The 27,378-nt window shown below is 37.6% G+C and overlaps 5 protein-coding genes and 1 long non-coding RNA gene across 8 annotated transcripts; 5 read left to right on the top strand and 1 right to left on the bottom strand.

The window, feature by feature from the left end:
* The first annotated feature begins 955 nt into the window (after positions 1–955).
* On the top strand, positions 956–4,093 carry LOC122043438 (zinc transport protein ZntB-like). 2 transcript variants are annotated; one of them, XM_042604039.1, is made up of 5 exons: positions 956–1,115; positions 1,258–2,018; positions 2,802–2,881; positions 3,053–3,317; positions 3,398–4,093. In XM_042604039.1, the coding sequence occupies exons 2-5, from the start codon at positions 1,274–1,276 to the stop codon at positions 3,661–3,663; spliced, it is 1,356 nt and encodes a 451-aa protein (XP_042459973.1). In that variant the 5' UTR covers positions 956–1,115; positions 1,258–1,273; the 3' UTR covers positions 3,664–4,093. The 2 variants fall into 2 exon arrangements, with proteins under 2 accessions (XP_042459973.1, XP_042459972.1); XM_042604038.1 differs by having other exon boundaries at positions 957–1,115; positions 1,235–2,018.
* A 923-nt stretch (positions 4,094–5,016) lies between these two features.
* LOC122043437 lies at positions 5,017–7,864 on the top strand. The gene is made up of 2 exons (XR_006129502.1): positions 5,017–5,126; positions 7,573–7,864. It is a non-coding gene; the product is annotated as an uncharacterized LOC122043437 (long non-coding RNA).
* Positions 7,865–8,433: 569 nt separating this feature from the next.
* Positions 8,434–12,048, top strand: LOC122043436 (probable ribose-5-phosphate isomerase 4, chloroplastic). Of its 2 annotated transcripts, none has more exons than XM_042604036.1 (10): positions 8,434–8,663; positions 8,783–8,910; positions 10,002–10,071; positions 10,261–10,365; positions 10,461–10,556; positions 10,640–10,696; positions 11,004–11,157; positions 11,367–11,433; positions 11,649–11,734; positions 11,829–12,048. In XM_042604036.1, the coding sequence occupies exons 1-9, from the start codon at positions 8,514–8,516 to the stop codon at positions 11,728–11,730; spliced, it is 909 nt and encodes a 302-aa protein (XP_042459970.1). In that variant the 5' UTR covers positions 8,434–8,513; the 3' UTR covers positions 11,731–11,734; positions 11,829–12,048. The 2 variants fall into 2 exon arrangements, with proteins under 2 accessions (XP_042459970.1, XP_042459971.1); XM_042604037.1 differs by having other exon boundaries at positions 8,435–8,663; positions 11,040–11,157.
* On the bottom strand, positions 11,968–20,543 carry LOC122043435 (thiamine transporter 2-like). Its single transcript, XM_042604035.1, has 10 exons — positions 20,212–20,543; positions 19,990–20,095; positions 19,272–19,345; positions 17,782–17,868; positions 16,217–16,271; positions 15,356–15,417; positions 15,120–15,212; positions 14,069–14,130; positions 12,680–13,094; positions 11,968–12,367 (listed from the first exon to the last, which is right to left on the bottom strand). The coding sequence occupies exons 1-10, from the start codon at positions 20,374–20,376 to the stop codon at positions 12,197–12,199; spliced, it is 1,290 nt and encodes a 429-aa protein (XP_042459969.1). The 5' UTR covers positions 20,377–20,543; the 3' UTR covers positions 11,968–12,196.
* A 1,169-nt stretch (positions 20,544–21,712) lies between these two features.
* On the top strand, positions 21,713–22,081 carry LOC122044303 (auxin-responsive protein SAUR78-like). Its single transcript, XM_042604810.1, has one exon. It carries the CDS (start codon positions 21,713–21,715, stop codon positions 22,079–22,081), a length of 369 nt encoding a protein of 122 aa, XP_042460744.1.
* A 332-nt stretch (positions 22,082–22,413) lies between these two features.
* Positions 22,414–24,700, top strand: LOC122043434 (pentatricopeptide repeat-containing protein At5g39980, chloroplastic-like). Its single transcript, XM_042604034.1, has one exon. The coding sequence runs from the start codon at positions 22,424–22,426 to the stop codon at positions 24,419–24,421; it is 1,998 nt and encodes a 665-aa protein (XP_042459968.1). The 5' UTR covers positions 22,414–22,423; the 3' UTR covers positions 24,422–24,700.
* The last annotated feature ends 2,678 nt before the right edge of the window (positions 24,701–27,378 follow it).

The following is a 27,378-nucleotide window of genomic DNA, read 5'->3' as shown; positions in this document are numbered from 1 at the left end:
CAGAAGGCCTAAACTGCATGATTGAGGAATTAAATAAGTTCAATCATACATGAGAATATAATATGTAAAATCTAGTTAATACAGGTCATCTTGATAAGCATGTCTGTAAATATTAATATTTTAATATAAAAAATGGAGGTAGACTTAGTTTAGAAAAGAGAGAGGAGAGCGGAGTAACAAAACTAATGTATTTCCCATTATAAAAAGAAATGATAAATATATTTATTCGCTTGTTTTCCACATGATTTTGTTTCTAAGGAATATTCAATTAATCCAGTCAATTTAATATTAATTTTATATAAATTATTATTATTTTTTTAAATAAATTTGATTAATTTGATATTAATCAATATGGACTATCATGTAATAGTATAATGTTAAAATGATACTAAAAAATTCTAATAGTAAGTTCCTGTAACTAATTCTTCCTTATATAAAATTAATTTAATATTATATTTAATCTTAATCAAAAAATTGAGAAAAATATATTTTATAATATCGTCAGTAAAAGTTTTTTTAGTATTACCAATTCTAAAATATAAGACTATATAGAACTCTAAATTTATAATTGATTAATAAGAAATATTTTCAATAATAATTACACTTAAACTTTAGATCATTGATTAATGTGTCTGTAAAAATTTTTAATAAATTTTAAAATTATTTTTAATATGAATAATAAAAACGATATTAAGATAGTAAAGGAAAATATTGGTGATGAAATAGTAAAATAATAATATTTATTAAAAGAAAAATTCTTTTGCTAAACTAACTTCAATATGACTAAAAATTATCTTTGTAATTTCATTTTAAAAAATAAGATATTGAATATTAAAAGTATTTTTAAATTATTGTAAAAGAATATATTTTTTAAAAATATTTATAAATAGAATCCATTTATTATAATTATTCCTAATTTAGTCGGCGTAACGTTGGAGGAAGGCAGGAAGCATCGCAGAAGGTGCCGATTACGACGACCTTTCGAACCTTTATCTCGCCATTTCTCTCTCCGCGTCTTCCTCGATCTCCTCGGCATCAATGTCCAAGGCCCCTGTCGCCTTCGACAAGCGAGTTCCTCGACCAACCTGATTGGCGTGTTTTTCGCCTAAAACGAGGTGGATGCTCATCTAAAAAGTTTAATCTTTTCTTGTTTATTATTCCGAGATTTCGTTTTGATTGCGATAGTTTCCGCATTCCCTCAATCTGGTTTTCTTGGTTGCTTTTCTGCTTAAAGATTGGATCTTTATGGCTCTTTAGCGCCGGTGTTACTGCGATGGAGCTCGTTGCTGACGACGCGATGGCGGAGGGGGAAGATGTGGAGGCGGAACCCTCCTTGGAGCCACTCGTGAGCGAGCCTCGGCACTTCCCCCATTTCCCCGGCGCGGTGCGGCAAAAAGCCTATCTTTTCGATGGATTGGGCAGCTACTTCAACAAGGAATGGGATTTGAAGGAAGGCCATGGGCGAGAGTTCTGTTGGTATCAGTTGGAGCTCCCAAAGGGGAACCAGAAGTTGGCTGTCTCTGCACAGTATCTCATCGATGTTCTATGCCCCCCATTGAAGCTCCAAGACATTTTAACCCTAATCAGCAACGGTCCCTTCTGCGGATACGTTGACGGTGCTCTCGTCTTCCGAGTGAATTCTCCCGGTCCAGCGGCGAGTAGTTTCACAATGAGGCTGGCTGTCAGGGTCACTGAGAACTCTGTCATAACGGTGAGCCTCGGACGGGTTCCAAGATTGGGCTTTTCGCCCACAGGGCAGTCGCTTCTGTCGGAGATCCCGAGTGTGGAAGGCCCAGGTTTAGCAAGAAAAGAGGATGGACGCAGTGGCATTGTCATTCGGGAGCATGTTCTTGAATTTTTGTTGACAATGAACCACTCAGAAGAGGCAGATAATCCGGTTCCTCACAGAGTTTCTAACCTTGTTGTGCACATTATCGACACTCATGTCGACCATGTCCAAGATATCGTGACGAAGCTTGAGATGGAATTGGATTCAGTGGAGCTAGAACTAGACAAGGGTAATTGCTTCTTCTTTTTAATTTTTAGAAGATCATCATCGATATACTTGTAGGACAATGTTATCATTGATGCTGAAGGTCAAAACGAGGGATCGAAAGCTTAGCTTTACAAAGTTTCCTCAAATTTTTTTGCTAATTGATGGGAACACAAATAGAATAAACTCTAAGCTTGAATTGCAGAGACACAAATAGAATAAATCTAGATATACCAAGACTTTGACCATGTCACCATATTGTATATGATAAAATTCAGAGCTACTACAGAGGAAATGGCCCGTTTCTTATATATATATGCATGGAACTCTAACCATATTAGTCAAATACTGTTTCGATTGGTTGAGTAGAATCCTAGTAATTTTGAAACAAAATTTAAGAAGTTCAAAAAGCTAGGAAAGTAATGCAATTATCAACATAATAGTGTTATGAGATGGAATTGAGATCTAAGAGGATATAGAGATAATGAGGGTGTTGTTTTTCCCTTATCAAATGCTTTATTTTATCCACCAAAAGTGCTATATCATGTATGAGTACAAACACAACAAACTGATTGCATTCACCTGGTTAATTTCCCATGTAATGTCATTGTTGGACTATTTAGTAGTGGCTTTGAACCTATAAGCGATGAGTTAATTGTTTCTGATTCTTGGGTTCAAATATTCAATTTAACCAATATTTGTTCATGGTGTTTGGATGCTTACACCACATAGTTTAACAATTTTGTATATCTTTGCTATATGCCAGATATATTTCCTAGAGACTTCTGAATAATCACTTTTAGTGCAGGTGGCTCTGCATTGAAGAAGCAAATGTTGGATGATCGAAGATTTCCCAAAATGCATTTGAACATACAGCGCCTACTACAAGTATGTTTGTTATTATCTTGATGTATCCTAAGTTTCTATTTGATATTGTCAAGATTTTTCTCTACCTACTTAGCTAACCAATTGGATGACACAGATGTTTCATGTTTACATGAAATTAATCTCTTGTACTGCTTTGGTTAAGTGTTCTTTCTGGATCTTGTTATAATCCAGGTCGTATCACATGGTGAACAAGTATTCCCGCGTGTGAAGGAAAAATGTTCAACCAAAAGTTGGTTTGCAAATGAAGATATTGTCGCGCTTGAAGAACTAATAGGACGTCTAAGGAGGTTAAAAGAGAATTTGGGATTTATAGTAAATCGGGTCACTGCAATTCAAGCTGGTCTCGATAGCTGGCAGTCTGAACAAATAAATCGGAAGCTATATTATCTTTCCTTCCTTTCTATGATCTTTCTTCCTTTATCTATAGTGACAGGAAGTAAGTCCTCTTTCTCCTACTGAAGATCTTTTAATTGTCATATGGCAATGCTAATGCGATGCCTTTGGTTCATTTAACAGTATTCGGAATGAACGTTGGTGGTGTGCCATGGACAGCCCAGAAATATCCCGGGCTGGAAGATGGATTTCGGAATGTCTTGATCCTCTGTGGCTCGATTGTGCTTCTGATTCTAATCGTCGTTTCTTTTCCTTTGCTTTACGCGAGGATAACTTCTTGGCAAAGGCGGCATGCCATGAGGAGGAGTTGGTCGATAAATAGGAAGTCGTTCTTGAGTCGGACATTTTCACGCAGCGGGCTACAAGACAGAGGTTATATGCCCATATGAAAGTTCATATGTCTAGGAGTTTCAAGGAAGAAGGTTACATCACCACGAGATTCAAGTTTCTGAATACGATCCATGCCGACTGCCCCTAGTCTTTCAAGTCCTTTTTTCTCAGTTTCACTGGATAGAACAACGATATCATTAGAAGGCTATTGGATCTGGGCACGGTACATCCATGACATTCCTAAACCATTTCAGTTCTACTTTCTAGCACATTCTTAGTACTGACAAATGAAAGCAGGAAATCTAATTCCAGAGATTTTCAGTATTGAATTTGTTATGTATCTAGAGTAGAGAAAAACACTTTTATTTGTCATCTTTTTGTGTGGAAACAGTGAGATCAATCCCATTCATTTGTTGTAATGAGAGTGTTCTTTGTTTTTTTGAATATGATGTAACCATTTTTTATAGAGAAATTTGTCTATTTTATTTACTCGATTGAACTGACCGGTTCATTCACTTCTAGTCGATTGAATTTACTGGTTCAGCGAATTTACTGGTTCAGCTCACTTTTAGTCTGTCGAATTAATTGATTTAGTTTTATTCAAGAAATATTGGCTTAATAAGTTGATTTTTTTTTTCCAGTTACGGTGGGATGGTAGGAGGTAGGATAAACTTCCTAGACAATAAAAGTATATTTAGTTGGGGATTATATTTATTAATTTTAATTATCTATCTAAGATTATCGTTTAGTTTAGATAATCGACAATAAACATATAAGGGATATATAATAGTAAAAGGGATATATAACATAGAATCCGAAAATTTTGAGAAAGTAAGATTTTTTTTTTTTAATTTCAGAAATAACAAAATTTTTAACTAAAAGTATCCCTAAAATTTTTTAATAACAAAAATTTTATTTAAATTATAAAAATTAAATAAAAATAAAAATAAAAATATGCAATATTTTATAACACATAAAGTAAAAAAAATAGTTCCATTGATTTTGTAATAAAAAGTAATACAGTAAAATATTAAATTAAATTATACATTAAATATTGATTTTGTAATAAAAAATAATACAGTAAAATATTAAATTAAATTATACATTAAATATTGAATCAAACAACATTAATTATATTTTATTCTTCGTAATTTTAATTATATTATTATATAATCATATAATCAAAATTATATACCATAACTTAAACCAAATACAAATTCAAATCTCATCCAGGTCATCTTATACATAACGAGTTTGAAAAAGATCACGTCCCGGTTATATTATACGTAATTTGGATACTGGATTACAAAAAGTTGATCCCAATTTTTACAAGACCGGCAAAAAATGGTTGGGCCGAAGCCCATTATTAACCCAAATTCACTAATTTATCTGATTAGGGTTATCCGTGAGCTATATAAATAACTATTGAATGGTAAGACCTTGACGGATCAGAAGCAGCCGATCGCCGCGAGAGGGGATACGTTAGGGGTTGGACGACGCTGACGCAACGATGAGGGCAAAGGTGAGAGCTTTTGACATCACGGCTTAATTCTCCTTCATCCCTTTTCAATAGATTCCTTTGCGTTTATGGTGTGAATTGGGTTAAGAAAGCCTTTTGTTTCCTAGTTTCTTTCATCTGTGGCTAGCGATTCCATGTAGGAGACGACTTGACGCAGATGAACTTTTTTTTTTTTTTCATATTTCTGTTACCTACTAACATGATTTTTCTAGGATTGATCATTTTTAACACTCCATCGCCCCTTCCACTAGAATTCTTTGGATGGATCCTTTTTACACATGAATTAGGTTCAAAAAGTTTTTTTCTCTCGTTTGTTTCATATGAAAATGTGATCTTTGGCTAGTGATAACGTCTAAGGCTTAAAGTTGACAAAATGTTGGAGTATTAACTCAGTTTTTATATTTCTGTTATCTATGAACAAGTTTATATATATATATATATATATATATATATATATTGGATTAATCATTTTCAAAGCTATTTGTGTATCATAGATTTTTCTGTTTGTTTCAAGTTTCTTCTTGTGTTTGTTTTCTTGTATAATCAATTGAAATGTATGTTAATTGTTGTTAGTTTCTAATTGTGCAATGATTTAAAAAAGGTCAACTTAAAAGCATAAATATTTATTCTGTGTTTTTGAGGGAGGGAACAATAGCGTTATATAATAGAGAAAAAGTGAATTGCATCATCTTACATATTGCATTTACCTTATTCACTTAATCCTCCTAAACCCTAAGACACAGTACCGTGGTGCATATTGTTTGCAGATAATATTGTTTTAGTAGATGAAATACGTGAAAAAATAAATACTAAATTATAATCTTTGCAGGTTTTAGGCTTAGTAGAATAAAATCAGAATATATGAAATTTAAGTTTAGCAATATTAGACGTAATGAGACAATTGTTAAGATAGGAGATAAGGAGTTGTTTGAAATCGAGAGTTTTAATATTTAGGATAATTTTTGCAAAATGATGGAGGAATTAAGTGAGATGTTTTACATAGAAAACAAGTAGGATGATTGAAATGGAGGAGAGCGTCGGGTGTTTTATGTGATCGTAAAGTATCTCTAAAACTTAAAAGAAAGTTCTACAAAATTGTAGTTAGATCTATTATGTTATATGAAGTTGAATATTAGTTTATGATTCAAGCACATAAGTAGAAGATGAAAGTTGCAGATATGAGGATATTAAAGTGGATGTGTGGATATATGAGAATGGATAAAATAAGAAATGAGAGTATTAGTGAGACATTTGGAGTTACATTTATTGAGGAAAAATTTTGAGAACACGTTTAAGATGGTACGAGCATATATTAGACGATCAATAAATGCTTTAATTAGACGATGTGAAACTATGACAAATATACATATCAAACGAGGAAGAACAAAAAGGACTTTGTTAGATACAATAAAGCAAGATAAAATTTATTTAAGTATAGATGATGATACAGTAGGAGATAGAATTCAATGACGTAAAAGGATCTATATAGCTGATCCCACCTAGTAGGATAAGACTTGGTTGTTGTATTTTATCCTCTTTTGCATACTAAGAAATCACTTGCACTCTCCTCAATCATGGTGCTTAATTTTGACAGTTCAAAATTGCAATGTTTTTTTCTTCATGTTTTTCTAAGATCTGTAAGTATGGATACTTAGTTGTCTGAATACTAAGCAATCACTTCGATGGTGCTTCATTTTGACAGTTTATTGAAGTAGCAGTACCCTTCTATTTCTGATATGTTATCAGTATTTGGTGTTCTCTAACTTCATAAGCATATACTTAAATATGCCAACACCAAGTTCTTTTTGCATGCTAAGAAATCACTTGCACTCTCCTGGAGGTGGTGCTTCCAAACAGTTTTTATTGGAGTGTACTAATGTCCTATTTCTGAAATGCACATCATAGTTTTTCATGATTCTTTAAGCTTTGTAGGGGTTGAGTACTTGATTCATCAAACCCCAAAGTTGCAATTCCTCAGGTCGTCCAATTGAGATGTATTGTTGTTTCAATCGTTCTGATTGGTCTCCAATCCCCAATTTAACTGAAGCTTAGGTTTGAAAGCTTGTTCCATTCTGAGATTTTAGTGTTGTTTGACCGGAATAAGATATGTCTGTGGTGCTGATGATGTATCAAGGAGGTGTGGATCATCATTGATCATTAGGAGGAATCAAAGAGGGAAGAAGAGGATAAACAGTGAAGGAGCTTCAAGCACTATCTCATTGACAACTCTAGTTTGTGGAAACCTTAATGAAGTGTTACTTCTTTGAGATAACCCCCATCTTGTCTGGTTTTCAAAAGACCAATTTTCTTCTTGTTTTCTCTTTTATCAGTTTTACTCGTCTTCTTAATCAGCTAACCCCTTAAAATGCCACCTTGAGCATCAATCAACCGACTGTTTCTTCCATACTTTTGGATTACTTGCCACTTAAACTTGGCCTTCTTTGTGCAGTGGAAGAAGAAGCGGATGAGGAGGCTGAAGAGGAAACGCAGAAAGATGAGGCAGAGATCCAAGTAGATCCTCAACAACAAGAACAACCTATCTTGCTCTTCATTCTCATTGGTGTCATTGGGTCTTTGATCCATCTCCAACTGATGGAGAAAGCAAGAATAATTATTCCACTCGTTTCTTTTCCTGTTTCATGACAATGTTTTGGTTTCAGACTCTAAAATTATCTTATCATTCTCTAACTCCTGCAATTATCAAGCAACCTTTCTTCTGAAGCTCTAGTTCATTTCTTCAACTATTTTTGCATCTGAGTTAACTATAATATTTTTTTGTTTATCAGTTTGTTCTTAAAGCCTGTCAAGTAAATCGATGATACGAAATTAATTGAGAAAGATTTTGGTTGATGTCGTCCGGTAGAAAGTGGAATAAAATAAACCTTGTGGAAAACAAAGTTCGATGACTAAATTTTTCACAAAAGCTAAGCGATTATACAAATAGAGGAAATGTTACAAATCTTTTAAATGTATTTGTATATAAAAATTATATGGACAAAAATTAAAAGGTTATCTTTTTTATTCGAATCGTTAGAATGTATCTTTCTTGCCAACAAAATAAAAAGTAAGGATAATTTCGAAAATATAATTGTACTCATGTGGGATAGACATTTGTTTTAGTTAGACTTGGGATGATTTTAATAAAAAGAGGATTCCTTTTACTTTAACCCAAATTATATTTAGTAAATCATGATTGCATATAATTTAAGTGGTGAGACTTAGACATGCCAATGGATAATACTATTATTTTTTTAAAAAATAAAATAGAACAAATCAGAAAATTAGAAAAAAAAATATATGTTTTTTTTTCCCCAAAAAGAGTAAGTCGCGTGCCATTCGACGCAGCGCGGAGGAAGAGATAATCCTCCGTGGAACCCTCCGCCACCGCCAATGGCCCACGCAATCGCCCCCGCATCCTTCTCCGGCGCCGCCCCAGCCTCCTCGCTTCCCCACCGCCGGAATACCGCCGGCTTCTTCTTTAAGCAAAGGCCCCCAGTGGCGTGCAGTAGCCCCGACCTCCTCGCGGCCGCCAAACTTACGGTTAGTGACTCTCTCACAAATGTCGTCTCTTTGGGGGGAGATTGCCTGCCGTCTTTGCCTTCTCTTTTAGGTTTTGCTTCCGATCGACTGAACCGTGTTGGATCCGGTGGATGGCGAAGGTGGATAAGTATGTGAGGAGCGGGATGGTGGTGGGATTGGGGTCGGGACGCGCCTCCGGATTGGCCATACAGTATCTTGGCCACCGACTACGAGACGGAAGCCTCAAGGACGTCGTCGGAGTCCCAACGTGAGCCTTCCTTCTTCTCCTTCCAACGCATTTGATGGCTCATTTCCTTCTTCTCCCATAATTAATGTTTCATACTTTAAGCATTAGTAAGGAGTCCAGCAAAGGTGAACTTGGTACTCAGACAAAACAAAAAAGGAGTTTGGTGTCAATGGGAAAAAAAAAATATATTGAACTAGGTAACATAGAATCTAGGACGACCGATCCAGTCTCACGGAAGTTTTCTACCAACCGAGAAGCCCTCATGGCGGACGGCCCAGAAGCTTAACATCTCGATTGTGTGCCCCATTTGAAGGAAAAATCCCTACAAATGCACTACAAAATCCCTATAAATGCATTGTAGTTGGGAATCGAATCGTGAATATTTGAGTGATAACTTGACATCCTTCCGCTGCACCATAGCTCGGGGGCTAGCTTGGTGTCAAAGAAGAAACTAAATTTTATGGTTAAAAGTTAAAACCCTAATAGATAACTCTGCTAGTCTTTGAATTTAGTTGTCTGTTATGGTTAAAACCAATTGGGGAAATTAGCTACATCAGGATGTGTTGGGAAGGGTTCAGCTAGGTTGGATTGAGCTCAACTGAACTGCTCCAAGCTTAGTCAGAGTGAGTTGAGTTAAGGTCCTTGCTTAGTCCTTTTTGATATGATCTTGATTCGCCTTTTATACGTCTCATAGTGAACACTCGTCCAATGACGCTCCACTAGATGACCAGGGAGTCCATCTGGAGCCAGCTTATTGCTACAAGAGCTATAACAGCTTTCCTTGTCAACCAGATTAACTGGATGTGTTTGTTTTCCAATGATCAAGCTTGGAACAATTGAATATATCATATGCGTGTTACCTGAGATTAGTGAGTAATTTTACCTACGTCGCTAATTACATGTTCAAGTGTTTCACCGAGTACATTCAAACCGATTGCTTATGCAAAGTTAAGATCCTCCGCTATAGGACCCAAGCCATCTAGATGCTATTACTGACTTAACTCGACTAAGAATCTTCCACTATTTTGTTTTTCTGTGCTATTATTTACAGTTATACTTCAGCAATGGCATGTTTTATCCACTACACATTTGTTGTTGTCTTCTTTTTGCAGATCTGTGTCTAGTGCAAGTAAAGCAGCAATGGCAGGAATTCCACTGGACAATTACCAAGAAAATCTTCAAGTGTGCATCCATTCTTATTGTCAAATATGTTGAATACTTATCTGTTTGTTTTAGTGAGTATTTTTCATGTTTTAAAGTGTTTTCTAGTACAATATGCAACTTCTATCTCATGTCCCTTCTGTAAGGATTAAGATTTCGTGCCAATGAATTAGAGCAGTTGAAGTTGATAATCTTCTGGTTTTAATTCAGATTGATTTTGCATTTGACGATGCTGATCTAATTGATAAGAGAACATTAACCGCCGTGATTGGTCGGAGAAAATTGGATGGTGGCGAGTCCATAATCCAAGAGAAGGTAAATCTTCCTAGCCGTTTGTATATCTACAAGGAATCACTAAAATTGAATTCAGGTTATGAAATTTGTTGTGGATTTGGTGTGCTTTTGTGCAGTCAATTATAAAGAGAGCTAGTGGACTTGCTTACATTGTGACTGACAATCAATATACTGGTGAACTTGGTGGATCTATTCCAGTCCTGATTACTAGTGTATGTTTTGTTGATTTTGAAAATGCCATAGATCTTAGCAGTGTGAATGAGATAGCCAACAAGATTTTAGTTGTGGTTGTCAGGGTAATTGGCTGGAAACTGCTGAACAAATAGACGATCTGTTTCTTGGAGATGCCGAGGTATGTTTTTACATGCTATGATCAGTCTGGGAATGAATATTTCCGCTGATTGAGGGAGCATTTCGATATCGATCACCATGAATCCAGATGTGTGGAACTAGCCACTCTAATATAAGAACACGATTGCCAAACAGAGTTATTCTATGAACAAAGCCGATAACTTCATCAAAAAGGACTAAAGATGTAGAAAGACATAGGAGAATGAATACTTCAATAGCTACATAGACAAAAAGAATGCACAAAAATGCATTTTGTTTCCTATATATCAATGGTTTGATTGTTTTTTGTGAGTTTATCTACACTATAGCTGTGCAAGATCTCGTATTCTTGGTTTGTTGCAAAGGTGTGGAGAAGATCACTATCTGGAGGTGCCGGCCCTCTAGGGGGCGACTTCCCATTAGTTACTAAAGAAGGACACCATGTTCTTGATGTCATTTTCACGTCTCCTATACTCGATCTAGGTAAGATACCTCTTTTCACAAATTCCATCTAACCAATACCGTTTCTTTGTTGTCTTCAGGGACTAATGTTAATTTTCATAGAGCATAAAACACGAGAATGTAGTTACAATAGCTGTTTGTTAATGATTAATGGCATTAGAGATTTGGAACTTGGCTGATGTTTGTTTCTTATTATTGCATTCTTAATGTATCTCTTGAAGAATGTGTAGGTCAAGTTGCAGAAAGCCTGGATCAAGTTGACGGCGTTGTGGACCATGGAATCATATGTCGCATTCCGTTAGTATTCTCTGACCATTGTTGAATATGTTCTCTCTTTTGAATTTGGCATAGACTTATAACTGCTATAATACGGAGATTCTCTGCTAAATTAAGTATTGTCTTTCTGCAAAAGCTAATTACTCTAATCTTGTGAAGAATATTTGGAATCTAATTTGCCTCTTGAAGCACCAACAAATAAGTGTGCATTATCCTTCTTTTGATTACCATTGTAGATGCACTGTGATAATTGCTTCAAAGGAAGGATTAGAAGTTGTTGACAACATGTCAAAAAACCAAACCACTGACAGCTTATGATGATGTATGTTATCTAGAATCTGGATACCAAAAAGAATGTTTTTGTTCCTGGCACAGCAATATGTCAGTCAGCTGAAATCAGTTCCAACATAATGCAGGTTCATAGGGTTGAGGTGTGCTAGAGTTCTAGCAAGCGCTGAAGTGCTGTACCATATTAGAGGCATCATTCCCTTTGTTTATGGGTCCAACTATTTTTTAGTATATAAATGATTTACTATTCTTAGGGCAACTATGATGGAATACTACAGCAAAAATCCTTGTAATTTTGTAGAAAACTACAGCAATAATAATATTGTGCATTTACAATTGAAATGGTAATTTTCCCTTTAGAATTTTGTTATCCACAAAAGATTTATAAGTGAAAATACATAATTGGGTATACGTCCTTAATGGAACCAAGAAAAAAATTAGCAGCTCTTTGCAGAAATGTACCTTTGAAGCTTTTAGGGGTTCTAGAATGAAGTTATTAAGTATCAGCAGTAAGGATGCCTTCAGGTCCAGTTTCTGTTAGCACATACTTATTTGATTCATCTCCTCTGTAGTCTATGCAGGAAAAGGTAATGAAGATAGCTGTTGCCACAAAGAAGAAGCCAGAGAAGGCTATAAACTGTGAATATATTGATAGACCCACAACTTCCTGCCATTGACAAATAACAAGTCAACTATGAGGGGGAAATCAAACTATTGATATAACTCTACTAGTCTCGTATAATCCATCAAGTTGTTAATGATATGCTTGGGTGTTTCTATTCTTAGATATTCTTTAACTTAATTCATGGAGCAGCAATTTCAACATATGATATTAAGTATTTCTTGGATGACACAAAAAATAAATAAGGATGAAGAGGGAATGATAATTCTCATCAGATTCATTTCGTAACCAGAAAAGAATCATTATAAAACCAAAATTCTCCAAGAATGAAACATTGCATGAAGAGGTTATACATACAACGGCAGCTTGAAGCAATGTCTCAATTAGAAGCCCAGCAAAGTTATTGACTGAGAAGAGTAGGATGAACTGTCCATTTGATAGTAGTCGTCCACACTGCACGCTCACAAGGCAAGAAAACGTTCGGTAGATAGTACAAATCACCACATAAGAGAGATATGCTCCCCAAATCTTTGTGTAAACTCCCATGAGCACACAAATGATCCCCATGAACAATGATCCCAGAACATATATGAACTGGCGCGACCGATAGGAAAATTTGTCGATATAAATGGCACAGTAAGATCCAAGACTTCCTCCTGCTTCAGATATTGCTAAAATGTGTCCATTGAATTTTGAATGGGAATCAATAGCATCGAAGAGAGTTGTGCCATAGTTTTGCACCAAGGAAACTCCCGCAAATGCAAGTGCCCACCTGTTAAAAGAAGAAACAGTATAATTAAAAAAAAAATGTCAAGAATTGGTGATCTGTTTCTTAATATTTCAACACGCACTTCTTGAGTTCCAAGTTGGATCAGTGAACTTAGCAAATGAAGTTGGTATTCAGAACAATCTAAGAGTGCAATCCGTACGATAGAGTAGAGTGGAGTGGCATGACATTAAAAAAAAAAGAGAATGCATTCATTTCATTCTTTTAATTGGTTGTAATAATGAAATGCTATAACTAATTGAATGATAGATTTTATATACAATTTGTTTAGTTTATTTGATTCTTCTGATGAAGGGCAGCCTTGGCGCAACGGTAAAGTTGTTCTTTTGTGATCAAAAGATCACGGATTCGAATCCTGAAAACAATCTCTTGCAAAAAGCAAGATAAGACTGCGTACAATGGATCAATGTGACTCTCTAGGTAGGTCTAGTTTGTTTGTATAAATTTTACACACCCATTTGGTTGATCCACTTGAACATGCTCGGTTCAATCGATTTGACTTGCTCCATTAGTCCTCTTTGCGCCCTGTTCACTAACTTCATTTATCTTCATTTTAGTTTTAAAATAATAACTTAGTAATGTATTATACTATAACAGAGGTGGAATAAAAAATTTCACCTCTATTGAATGGATAGACTCGAATAAGTCATCCTCATCCACCTAAAGTTGTCCAGCCAAATATTAGAGATGAATCACAGAGGGAATACTGTTCCTATTCAATTTGATTCAACTTTAAATGCACTCTTAACTCTTTCCGGTGCAAACCAAAAGTGTAGAGTTCTGGCTGCCAATAAATATCATAGTAAGTAGGCAACACACTTATTTGCATGAGTTTTCTCAATCTGTTTGGTGGACTGGAAACTGTCAAGGTAATCACATCAGAAAAGCCTGATTTCTGTATAAAGCTGCTTCAGACTTAGAAATAAGAATTATTTCATGCTGCAGTTAAGAGAACTAACCACACAGAGAGAATCTTTAAACTCTTACCACCCCACGTTTCCTTCAGTGTAGCAGTCCATCCCTATTGACAAATTAAAAAGGCACAATCCATGTCAGGGAAAGAATGTTCGGATAGAAAGAGTCAACTAAGTCTCTACTTGAGCAATGAGATTTATTTATTCCATCATAGAAAATCTCAAGTATAACTCATAGCAAGTATGCAAATTAAATCAATGAATATCTGGAAGTGGATTAGGTAATGTTCAAATTAACTGAACGTCTGTAGCTTTGGAATAAAACAATCTGATAGAATGTTTTATACTTGTGCTATTGCATTCAATATTCAAGTTTTCTCCAGAATTCAGAAAATTGTAAACATGATTTAAGGACTAGTTAGAAGTAGAGAAAGTATAACTTCATTGGTGCTGCCAAAACAAAATTAGTATCCAATAAATTTTATCAGGACTACATTGAAATTGATAACCATTTTGCAACTTTCACTATTGAGGAAGAAGTCACCGTCCAACCAACTCCAGAACAAAGTCATAGGAATTGATCTGCTATAGTGTGCATTTTCAATGCCAATAACTTTGTCTACAGTGAGAAAAAAATCTTGCTGAAAGAGAGAGAAAGGTTGTTGCTTGTTAGAATGAGTCAATTCTTACTTAAATTTGAAGTGACTATCTAATCCACTCTATTGATCCAAACTATTGGTGTGTGCAACAGTTCCATGGACAGGCCATCCTCCGTAGCAATTTAGGAAGTTCAATGGGTGTCTGTTGTGCATGGCGGTTCTGCATGACACTGCACCAACAATCTAAAGTAAAAAGTGTGCCACATGGGTACCTGTTGTGCATGACGGTGCACCGCCAATGTGCATGGTTCATGATCTATCATGCACTTTCCACATCGTGTCTCTATCAAAATTTATCGAAGATGTTATATTTAATATCTCAAACTCCTTCCAAAAGCTAGATGTGAGATTAAAGTTTTTACAAATTTCCCGTCAATTCCAAAAGCTTTATTCTTTTTAATGTTGTACAAATCAATGTTGCTTTATCGAATCCTCACCTTGCTGGGATTCCCCAATCTAGTCAGATAAGACAACGAACGTGAAGAACTATCTGCAGGCAGAAGGAAAGTAGAGGCACAGGAAACAATCAGCTGCAAATACGATGACACATTATTCAGGGAAGCACTAAATCATAATGTCACGAAAATGAAAAAAAAACTGAAAATATTAAAGTGATTATTCCGACTTAGAAGGTTTGAATGGTTACAACAACTGTGTGATTGTGTCCACATACCGCAACAAGTGAAATGATGAAGTATATCTCGTATGAAGAATCCGTAAGAGCAAGCAACTGACCTATAATAAGCAAATAGCCAAAAACAAAATATTTTACAAAATTTAATAAAACTGACAGGCATATGTTCATAAACTAACAATCTTTTAGATTATTGATCTTTAGGAAGGTATGATCTCCTGAGCATAACGGTAGAACAAACTGTAGAAAGCCTGGTAGATTATAGATAAGAGGAATACCTCAGGTGATTTCTAATTTATTCAAGCTTGATTAAACCCTCATATACCATTCACATCGGTGAAAAGTTTATGCAAACCTAAATTAAATTCAGTGTACTTATGGAATGGGGTTAACCCAAGTATAGGAGCTTAAATAGATAAATGTGTCTTTTACGGTCAGATATGGTAAATTATAAATATCTAAGAATAATTCTGAAATAATTTAATTAAATTGTATGATCTTACAATCTGATGCCCCGATCTTATGATCCAAATTTATGAACATCATTCAGTTCTGAGGTAGGAACTCAATCCCGACTCTCTTGGATGACATACCAAGTGTACTGAATATAAGAAAAGAATGTCATGGATATAAGTTTTCAAGTCTTAAAACAAAGATGCATAAAAACCAACACAAAATTTACATTTTCCACATAAGTACAGAAAAAAATAATGTAACCAAAACTAAGAAGAGAACAAAAATTAAAAGTTAAAACCAACCAATTATGAACCATGATAAATTATGAATATGAAAATAAAAAGGAAATAATGGTTTTTGCTCGCTGTGGTTGTTATTGCTATGACAAGAATTAAGAAATAGCCAAATTTTTCAGGAGGCATGGTATAGCCAATACTTGCATACCCAATTCAGAAGCTAGCACAAAGGATAAAAGTGAAACTGTTTGAGTTAGGCTGGTCTGCAAATGAAACAAAATAAATCAGTGAGTTTTAATGCTCGCCTGAAGGGAGCATGATTTGCATAGAGAAGTATTTTGCTACAGGAAGTAAATACAAACATATTCCATGAAACATGTAGATGGGTGTCTAAGATGATGCACAAAAAGGACAACACAAATAACATTAGATGAGTTGAAAATTACGGCAGAATTAAGCACCATGAATGTGTAAGCATAGATGATAGAGTTACCATTACTAGTTTGGGGAAGCAATTGTTGAGAATGTTTTTGAAAGGATTGAGAACAAAATGCATATTTGCTAATAGATTATGATTCAGTATGGAAATTCATGATTTGCAATAACTACAAAGAGAAGATATAGGTTCATTTCTCACCACAGAAAAAATTCTCACGCTTAGCTTGTCAATTTTCTGGTATTTTTGGGTCATATAGGCTACATAAAATTAGTATATGTCGCTGATTAACCATACAAGAAAAAACATGATATAGTAATCTAGCCCCCCCTGTCTAGAGGCAATTGGATTTTACATCTCTATCCCGATGCAGATGAGCATAGACTAAAATTTATGATCAATATGGTTTATAAAGAAAAATAACTCTTTATAAAGAAAAATAACTCTATCCCGATAAAAAATGTGCATCATCTGCTAAACATTGTGATAGGTTCTGATTTTGGTTAATTAGGAAACATGCTAACAGGAATATAAGGGTGCATGCAATTGTCACTCCCAAACACCAAAGTTTGCACAAAATTCAATATTTGCAAAATAATAAATAGGATGACAAACCCTTAGCTATATTTAAAGAACTCAAGATATAAGTAAAAAAGCATATATTTAGGCATCTAATTTCATGTAGGAACAAAAGCTCTAACAATTCCCAGCATCTAATTTTATGTAGGAACAACAGCTCTAACAATTCCCATAGGCTCTTGGAAATTACAGGAAAAATTCTGACATAAAAGGAAAGGCACACCTAGAATATGAAACTATGAATACTCAAGCATACAATTATTATGACCACTATATTATTTTGCAATGCTTTAAAATCCTTTTTAACCACCTTAGACAAAAGGAAGATATTGTTTAATGCTACAAAAACTTCACATGCATCCAGTGTCAAGTGATACCAGCCCATGATCCTTTTCCCACAGAACACCCATTTGGATTACAGCACAGAACTAAAGTTTGAGATAGCTTCTAAATGGAGCAAAATCAAATTCATAACAGAAAACTTCTTTGAAGGAAAATAAAGAGCTTAAAGATGATTAATACACTGGCAATGGAAGAGAGTTTACAATATATAGTTAACCAGAATTACTACAAAAGATCAAAGTGAGTGAGCATATGATGATACTTGAACAGTTGTTAAGTGAATTCAAGACTAAAGAAACCCAATATTAAGCTAGCAAAGAATAGAGCATTCAATACTTCTGGGAGTAATTCTTTTGCCTACTTTATAAACTAGAAAAAGGTTGACACTGGGAAATTCACATAGTTAACTAATGTACCATGATCTGATAGTCTTCTTCCAAGACAAGAAGAAAAATATATGATGAGAAGACCAGCCGTGATGATGTCGCAAATCCATACATAACCTACCAGCAAGAAGATTAATGTTTGAAGCATATGTTTGAAAGTTGAAACCACCGTTTTTTTTCTTTGATCTATTTACACAAAAGAAGCTTAATCTATCATAGTAAATAATGCTCCAAGACAAGAACAATTATAGCATTTCCATTTCTTGTTCATGAGATATATATATTAATGTTTTATCTATTATAGCACTCAATGCACAGTTACTGCTGGGATAGACATGACCGCAATAGAAAGCCCAAAAGGTGCCTTGCCATAAATGTTGCACTTGCCTTCCAACACTTTGCTAAAGCAGAAATACAGTATAGGATAAATCAAATTGAATCTAATTCCTTATCGATCATTTCCATCCTTTTTCCCTTGTTTATACAAGACCTAATCTGTAAGTGCAATAAAATTCTTATTTGCAAAATGGTAAGTAATAAGCAATATTCTAATATCAGCAGAGTTGGAGTAATTATTAGATTATAAGGCATAAGTTTGAAAGAGACCTTCTCATTAGACACAAGTTCCTAGAAATACAAACATTATGACTTTTCCCTTCTTGATTTTAATTATTTGTTTGTTTGTTTACTTTTGATAATGTATATGTAAATAAGTCCTTTCTAGATTTTATGTCTATGCTCAGTCTACGATTCCGGGACACTGTAGCAAATGTAACGAGATTTGTGAAAAGCTAGCAAGAGCAACCTAATGACAACATCCTCTCATAGATATTAGCATAGGGCTGTGACCATTCAACAAGGATGAGGAAAAAAACAAAATAAAACCAAAATATTTCATCTGAATGGTTCACAGAGTGGTGATTATGATTAATCAATCATGTTGATCATAATTCATTGCAGCAGAATGGAAATTTCAACTTCCCTGCAAAGTATATCCTGATTTGTGATTTCTCTCTAAGCATGCAAATGTGTCAGTTAATACTGGAAGTTTGCTTTCCCTTGTCGGTTTTTCCCAATCACAATTTCGGAATTTCCATCAACTTTCTCAAGAAAATGCCACTTGGCTCTTTTGCATACAGTTTGCTGATCTAGGTAGTCCATTCAAAATCTAACGGTCATGTAAAATTGATCACCGATTGTAAACTTCATTGGGAAACTCACAAGAGACTAAATTTAAGGGTAAACTAAAAACTGAGGCAAACTTTACAAACAAACTGAAATTCCCCATTATTATTTCAACTAGGATGACTGCCATGAGGATGGTAAACATTAAAAGAAAAACAACAGATGCTAGAAGAAGAATCAACAAATAACAACTCAATCTTGGATCAAATTTACATCAACCAATCTAAGGGGAAAATAAACATGGATATACCAGCATACTATTGGTTTTCAAATTTTACCAGCGTAAATAATGTTCAACTTGAATGGAAACTTAGTGTCATTAATTAGGGACTTGCCTGCATAATTTGCATAGCCACGAGTGACTGTCCACACCATGCTATCAAGTATGTCAGAGATAGTCCAAAAGCACCTAAAATACTAGCATCTCTGATCAGCAGAAATTTAAATTGATAAGAAAGAGAACATGTTATTGGACATTAAGAAAGTACCAAAAAGAATTATAGTTATAATAGTCATCCATCACGTTCATAAGGATGCCTTTGCAATTGATTTTTGACAACTTGAAACCACAACTAGGTTGGCCTCTTAAACAATATTTATGTAGATCAGCTTTAGGTTACATGTTGATCACAGTAGAACTAGCAGATAGCACAGAATATAAAAATAAATTCATCTAAATTCATGCAACAAGAAGCCAAAAAAGAAAAGGAATGGAACCCAAAAGGACTCAGAAATGGGAGGGGAGAAAAATCACCATGGTATTAGACAAACATCCTAGAAGTACACATGGGAAATATAAGATTCTCATCAAGGTTGTATGTATTTAGAGAATTCTCTTTCTCCAAGCTAAAAAAAAATAAAAGCAAATCCTAGAGTAAATCAAATGCTGCAACCAAGGAATTGTTTTAAAACAAAACTTCCTAGTTTCTAACAATATAACTTTTATCTCGTAAAGAAAACATGAGAATTACATGGTTGGTGTCTTTACTCCTTTTTCACATAATAGCTGACATATATTGAAATTTAATGAAAGATGAGAATTTAGAACTTTACCTATAATTATCATCACCTTGTGTGAGAGGTAATAGCTTGCTGGCGCCATGATAAGTGTAAATATAAGTTGAGCATAGACACTTACAGGAAATATGAAATTTGTGACCTGGAAATGTATTAGGAAAATCGTAAGGCAGTGGTTGAATTTTAACATTCAGCAATTTGAAAGGTCAATAAACAACCGGACGGCCCGCAATTATAATTCGGCAGCGCAGGCAGTACCTGGTAGTTGGTGAAGTCCTTGACGGTAGTGAGGTAGGGAACGAGGTAGGGCTCAATGGGGAGGAACTGCGACGAGAAGGAGTACACGAGCAGCACGGTAAGCAGGGGCCTAGAGATAGAATCGCTACGGGGAAAGACGGAGCTCAACCACCCTCGCCAATCCATCCTCGCTAGGAAGGACGACCGAAGTCAGCTGTACTCCTCCGGCTATGGACGGAATCTACGGCCGGCGGCCGCAGCTCGCTCTTTCTTCTCTCTCAAGCTTCGATTCGAGATCAATGATTTGGTCTCTCCCGTGAGCAAATGGGAATCGTCTTTTTGTTAATTAGTTTTAGCCCCAAATTTTAATTTTTATTTTCATTAACCTAAAAAAATATTTATTTGACTTTTACAAATATTTTAAAATTTTCCTTTATTAAATTTAATAAAAGTAATCAAATTTGAATGATAAACTAATATGGAGCGCTTAGGAGCTATGGTGCAACAATAAAATATTTAATTTGTTACCTAAGTACTCGTTCGATTTTTAGCTATGATGAATTTGTAGAAATTTTTCCTCTAAATGGTACGAGATAATCAAAGGATGTTGCGCTTCTTGGTCGTCTATCGCGAGCGTTTTCTGATTTATCCTGATGGTCAGTGAAAAAATTTCGTAGGATTGGACCAATCACGCAAGGCTAGTTAATAGGGTGACCTAAGGCTATGGTGCAGTGACAAAGCATCCAGATTATTATCTAAGTACCCACAGTTCGATCTCTAGTTATAACGAATTTGTAAGAATTTTTTCTCTAAATGAGATGGGGAACCAAAGGATGTTGGATTTCTTGGCCATCCGCCGTAAGCACTTTCTAATTTATTCTGATGACCGATGAAAAAATTCCATGAAATCTGACCGATTATCTCAGAACTAGTCAATAAGACTAACTGAATTTATCATAAATAAAATATAGAGTTATAAAATTAAGAATAATACGAACTGTTTGCTAAATTCTACCTACTAACAAAAGATCTTTATGAATTATGTACATAGAAAACAATGATCACCATGATTTCCCTTGTCGTTGGCATCAATCTCATATCAAGTTTAGTTATCTAAACTTGTGTATTTAACTAAAACACTTTCCTCCAAATATCTTCTCCAACCACTTTTAGTAGCTAGCACAAAAATTAACTTGAAAGCTAAGCAAAGTAACCACTCCCTTAATGATTGTTATAGATACAATATTTCACAACCTAACGTCAATCATCCCCATAATAAACAGCATCCCTCTAGCTTAATCTACTTTAATCCAAATTTAGAAATTAAACTTACATTCAAATTTTATTCATCCTTTGACATCGAGAACTAATAATTCTTCGGGGCATTCTTCTAAGTTAGGTGTTTTAGGCCCCATGCTTCGTTCGATTAATTAGAAGAACGAAAAGTGATGTAACACCTAACTATTAGCTATTAGTGTGCATATTAAGCCACCCTTGTTTCCTCCTCAAGTCACAATCCAATATGAACACCATTCTAAGAAAATGCAAGAGCCTCTCCATCTCAAAGCTAAAGAGGACCTCCTCCTACAGCAGCCTCCGATCGAAATCCATGAGGGAAGAAGATCAAGATCTCGAGCCGTGGGAGGACAACGATGAAGCGGCAACGACAATCACAATCTTCGTAGGCCAGTCGCGAAGAAGGTACTCGGTGGAGAAGAGGCACTTGGATCACCCATTGCTGAGCACATTGATTGATCGATCAAGTGTTGATGAGGTGCAAGTGAGGTGCGAGGTGGTGCTGTTCGACCACTTGCTGTGGATGTTGGAGAATGCAGCGGCAGATGTGGAGGGGGATACGTTGGAAGAGTTAGCTGAGCTCTACACTTGTTGATTTTTTGTTTTTCATGAAATTTGTTTTATATATAAATGTTTATGATTGAGTTTTTTTTGTTCACGATTAATTATGTTTTGGTGGAGTTGTTGCCTATAATTGTTCACTTAATGATTCTGTTTAAACCTCTTTTAGTTTAATTATTTGGATTTGGTTGTTAATTTGTTTTCCATTTTTGTTATAAAATAAAAAAAAAATTAAAGCTTAATCTCAGAAACCCCATTCCTGTTGTAAAAGAACAGCCGTGTTGCTAAATTGAGGGGCTAAATTGAAAAATTACCGGACTGGGCAAACCGGATCGATTCGATAAACGATGGATGGCCCGGACCTCGCGGACCGGAAATGGCGGCTTGCCCTGCTCTGTTTCCTCACCACCATCCTCATCCTCTGCGCTATCCTCGTACGCCCTCCACAACACCTCGCCTTTCTCCTCCTCCTCCCTACTACTCTCGTGTCTCTTCCGCCTCCGCCCTCTCCACTGCCACCACCGCTCGAGACGTATGGCGCAACCCCGATCTCCATCCCCGCCGCCGTCGCCGCAGCCGCTCCGACTACATCGACCGAACCGTCGACATGGCTTCCCTCCTCCTCCAACTCAGCCAGACCACCTCGCCGGAGGAGCTCCACGCCGTCATGTCCCCTTACCTCGGGGACCGATCCGGAGAACACCGCCTCTCTCCCCGCTTCATGGTCTCCCTCCTCTCCCGCGAGCCCGACCACCGCCGCTCCCTCGCCCTCCTTGACTGGATGCTCGAAGCCGCTGACTACCCGCCCTCCGTCTTCGCCTTCAACGTCGTCCTCCGCAACGTCGCCCGCGCCGAGCAGTTTCCGCTCGCCCTCGGCCTCCTCCACGAGATGCGCCGCCTCCGCCGCCCCTCGCCTGATCCCGTGACCTATTCCACTATCCTCGCGGCCCTAGCTCGCGCCGGCAAGCTCGACGCCGCCCTCTCCCTCCTCCCTCTCATGGACGCCGACTCCGTTGTCCCAGACCTGCCCCTTTTCACCACGCTGATGACGTTAGCCCTACGCCTCGGCGATCATGCGAAGGCCCTGGCGCTCTTCACCCGCCTCCGCGCAGCCGGGCTCAACCCCGATATCAGGGCCTTCAACGCCGCCCTCCACGGCCTCACTCTCGCTGGCCTTCTCCGCGAGGCTCGCGTCCTCCTCCTCGTCGACATGTCCGCCGCCGGCGTTGCGCCCGACGCCATCTCTTTCTCCACCGTTCTCGCCGCCCTCGTCCGCCGCCGCCGCTTCCTCCAGGCGCTCTCCCTCTTCTCCGAGATGCGGACCCGCCACGTGGCCCCTGACCTCACCGCCTGCAACATCATGCTCGACGCGTACGGGCAGCTCGACATGGCAAAGGAGGCGGATCGCCTTTTCTGGAGCATGCGGCGGATTGGGGTCGAACCCGGTATCGTCACCTACAACACCATGCTTCGCGTCTACGGCGACGCAGAGCTCTTCGGCGAGGCAATCCACCTCTTCCGCCTCATGCAGCGCAAGGACATCGAGCAGAACGTGGTGACCTACAACACCATGATCAAGATCTACGGCAAAACTCTAGAGCACGAGAAAGCTGGCAACTTGGTCCAAGAAATGCAAAAGAAGGGAATCGAGCCCAATGCCATCACATACTCCACCATCATCTCCATCTGGGGCAAGGCCGGCAAGCTCGATCGGGCTGCAAAGCTCTTCCAGAAGCTGAGGAGCTCAGGAGTCGAAATCGATCCCGTATTGTATCAAACAATAATCGTGGTATACGAAAGGGCTGGCCTCGTCGGGCACGCAAGGCGTTTGCTCCATGACCTCAAACACCCGGAGAACATCTCCAAGGAGACGGCCGTCAAGATACTCGCCAACGCCGGCCGTGTGGAGGAGGCTGCTTGGCTATTCAGGCAAGCAACCGACGCCGGGGAGATCAAGGATATCTCTGTTTTCCAGTGCATGATCGACTTATTCTCCAGGAACAGGAAGCACACAAACGTAATAGAGGTCTTCGAGAAGATGAGATCAGTGGGTTACTTTCCCGACTCAGAGATGATTGCAACAGTTCTAAATGCTTACGGGAAGTTGCAGGAGTTCGACAGGGCTGACGCCGTTTACCAGGAGATGAAGGAAGAAGGTTGTGTTTTCTCAGACAGGGTGCACTTCCAGATGATGAGCCTCCTGGGCGCCCGGAGAGATTTTGCAGGTTTGGAAGCGTTGCTCGAAAGGCTGAAGGATGACCCGAATATCGATAAGAAAGAGTTGCATCTGGTGGCAGCGAGTGCGTACGAGAGAGCTAACAAGCTTTCTGAGGCATCTCGAATCATCACAGAGATAAGAAATTTGGATCTTTAGCATTCATTAAATAGAAACATGATTCGCTTTGGTGCTTGAAGATTATGAGAGTGTTGGATAGGTTTGACATAATCTTCATTCGCTGAGGGTTTGGAGGAAAATCATGAGGGCAAACACCAGGGAACATCATTCATGCACAATCTATTACAAACCTACACCCTTAAATTTGCCCCAGCGTGAATGATGTTTCGTAGATATACCTTCGACGCGTTCATTTAGCTAGTTTGAAGAATAAAAACGCACAAAAGTGTTTTAGCAGTTAAAGTTTTCAATTGATTTCTTTTGGCATATCTAATTGAACCAGCTGAAATAGTCAACACGTGAGTGACTAAACCAACCATGATCGACCTCTTCCTCTCCTTTGTCTTAGTTCTTATTTGTCTCTGGCTCTTCGGTCTACAAAAACACGAAATGGTTCTCTTGTTGGCGTCACCACTTCAGCCTTTTCAATTCTCCATCGCCACCGAAGCCTCCGCCTGCAGCTAGCCATGGCTTGCACCAACTTAAATTTCAACATAGACATCAACAAGTGCTTCAGCGGGCGGTCAAAATCCAGCAGGCGGCCCAAAACAGACATCGAGAAGTTGAAGAAAGGAAGGGAAAAGCTGAAAGCTAAACGAAACGACATCAAAAGTAAGATCGAAGAGGCCAAGTGTGAGGGAACCTTGCAACTCCCGAAGCCCAGCAGTGGCAGGGTGAGACCTGGAGTCACTGGAAGACCAAGTAGCTGCTATCTTTGAGGATTATTTCACACGCATCAGTGAGTAGATTAATTGATAACTCCACCATTAACCACTTTATTAATTAATTCTTCGTTTTTAAGGAAAGATAAATAGTTTATAAATGTTTCAAGAGAGTACCCGTAAGAGTCTACAATCATGGACTACAATCACTATAAGTTAGATACACATGTATTTGTAGCTTGCACAACATTCTATTAACATCGGGAACAAGATCCTTAAAATGATATCTATTACAAGTTTCCCATAACACAAATTATACTCGAAACAACAAAGTGCCTTGCTTTTGTGATGCGGCTTTCGCTTTTGTAGTGCTGGCTGAAATTCTGGAATAACTCTTCAATTTTTCGGACCTTATATATGATGTCCATCTATCTCTTTATCTTGTCCCATAGAACTTGAGTGATAAGATGTGCACAATTGATTCATCTTACCGTTGGCATAGAGTACAAGTCTCATTTGGCTCATATGGTAACAAATCCACCGTTCGTAGCTTCCCATGTGAAAGTAACCATACAAAAAACTTGTGCTTTGACATGAGTTCTGACTTCCAAACCGCCGATGTCCAAGCTGGCACAGACCCTCTTGGTTTAAAAAACTCATAAGCATTGACAGCCCCACTTTTTTCCTAGCAAAACACGCTAGTAGTGCCATATTCGCCGCCCCTTGCTCGTGTAGCCTTTGAACTATTTGATCTCAAATGTTCACCAACCGCTTGATCAAAGGCGAGTCCAATACTTTAAACTTTCATTATCAAAGGTTAACTCCCTTGATGTAATGTTCCCATAGCGAATCCGTTTTGGATTGAATATTCCATAATGTCTTACTCAGAAGAGCATTATTCTATGTAAGGAGGTCCCGAAATCCATAGTCTCCATCTTGTTTGGAAAAATATATCGTGACCCATGATATCGGGAGATGCTTAGAGGACCAAACAAACATATGTCATATAGCATGAATCTTCTCATTCACTCCCTTGGGTATGGGAAGTGTGGAGAATCAATAGCATTCAACTCTATGGAGTACCGATCTAACCAACTCTAAGTGACTCGCATATGATAAGGTTTGTTTCAGCCATGCATTTATCAATAATAAACAATACAACCACACAAATAATAATAAAATACAACCACACAAACATCCACGCAGTTTATATAAATTTCAGCCTCTGGCTGACACAACCACGCAATTTAATAATAAGTAAACAAAACAGTAATATCATGACTCGAAAACAACCCTACTCCACTACACCCATAAAACACAAATCTGACAAACTCACCTCTTCTGCCGTCCAGGCAGGCATGTAGTAGAACAAATCCAAAACATACAAAAATTCATCAATCATAAGAATCCATACAATATCCAAGTATCAAACAAACCAAGTCTAAACATAGTTAAATAAGAAGAAAAACTAAAAACAAAAAAGTCAACAAGTCCTCGTGGTCTGCAAGGGACCAGCAACTGGAACTCTCTCCTGACAGCATCAACCTGAAAAATAATAACAATGGAGGCGGGGTGAGTCCAACACTCAGCAGGTACAACTGATATACAAAGTAGGAAAATAACACCTAGCATTAATCATGCGTACAGTCTCCTGATATAAGAAAGATAAAAATGCAACTGAAGTAAACAGGAGAGAAACTGTACTAACCAGGACCTGATATAAGGACAAACAGTCCGAGTGGTATAGAAATCTTATATGCATGTCAAACATAGGTATCCAAACAATATGCAGCATATAAATGCAGCAAACATAAACATAAGCAATAAATGCATCATGCATATGATGCCAATGATGCATCCTGGTCACCCCTGACTCCAGTCAATCATCTCACACACAATAGTGAGGTCGAGTGGGTAGGGTTGTGACAACCGTGCACTCTGTCGTCACTGCTCCTGATGAGTGACCGAGTGGACGGGATGCTGTCGGAGTACACCTATCCTCCTACCCCAAATCATAAATGGGGGAGTGCAATGCTCTCAACTCCCGGTACACGATGACGGGGAGGAATCCCTGCTGGCTACCACGTTGTGTCACACTACCCATGAGCGGACCAACGGAGCCAAACAAAGTCCCTGCTGCAACACACTCTGCCTGAATCGACCACTAACCCATGAGTGGTGGTGTGTGCAGATCCATGTAACTGGCGATGTGCTCAACAATAATGGAGCGGACTATCGCACAGCATGCAATCATGCAAATGATGCATGACACTA

The sequence above is a fragment of the Zingiber officinale genome, chromosome 2A (genome assembly GCF_018446385.1).
Source record: "Zingiber officinale cultivar Zhangliang chromosome 2A, Zo_v1.1, whole genome shotgun sequence".
Taxonomy (NCBI): domain Eukaryota; kingdom Viridiplantae; phylum Streptophyta; class Magnoliopsida; order Zingiberales; family Zingiberaceae; genus Zingiber; species Zingiber officinale.
Note: the sequence above shows the minus strand (reverse complement) of the source record. Positions and strands in the feature narration are given on the sequence as shown.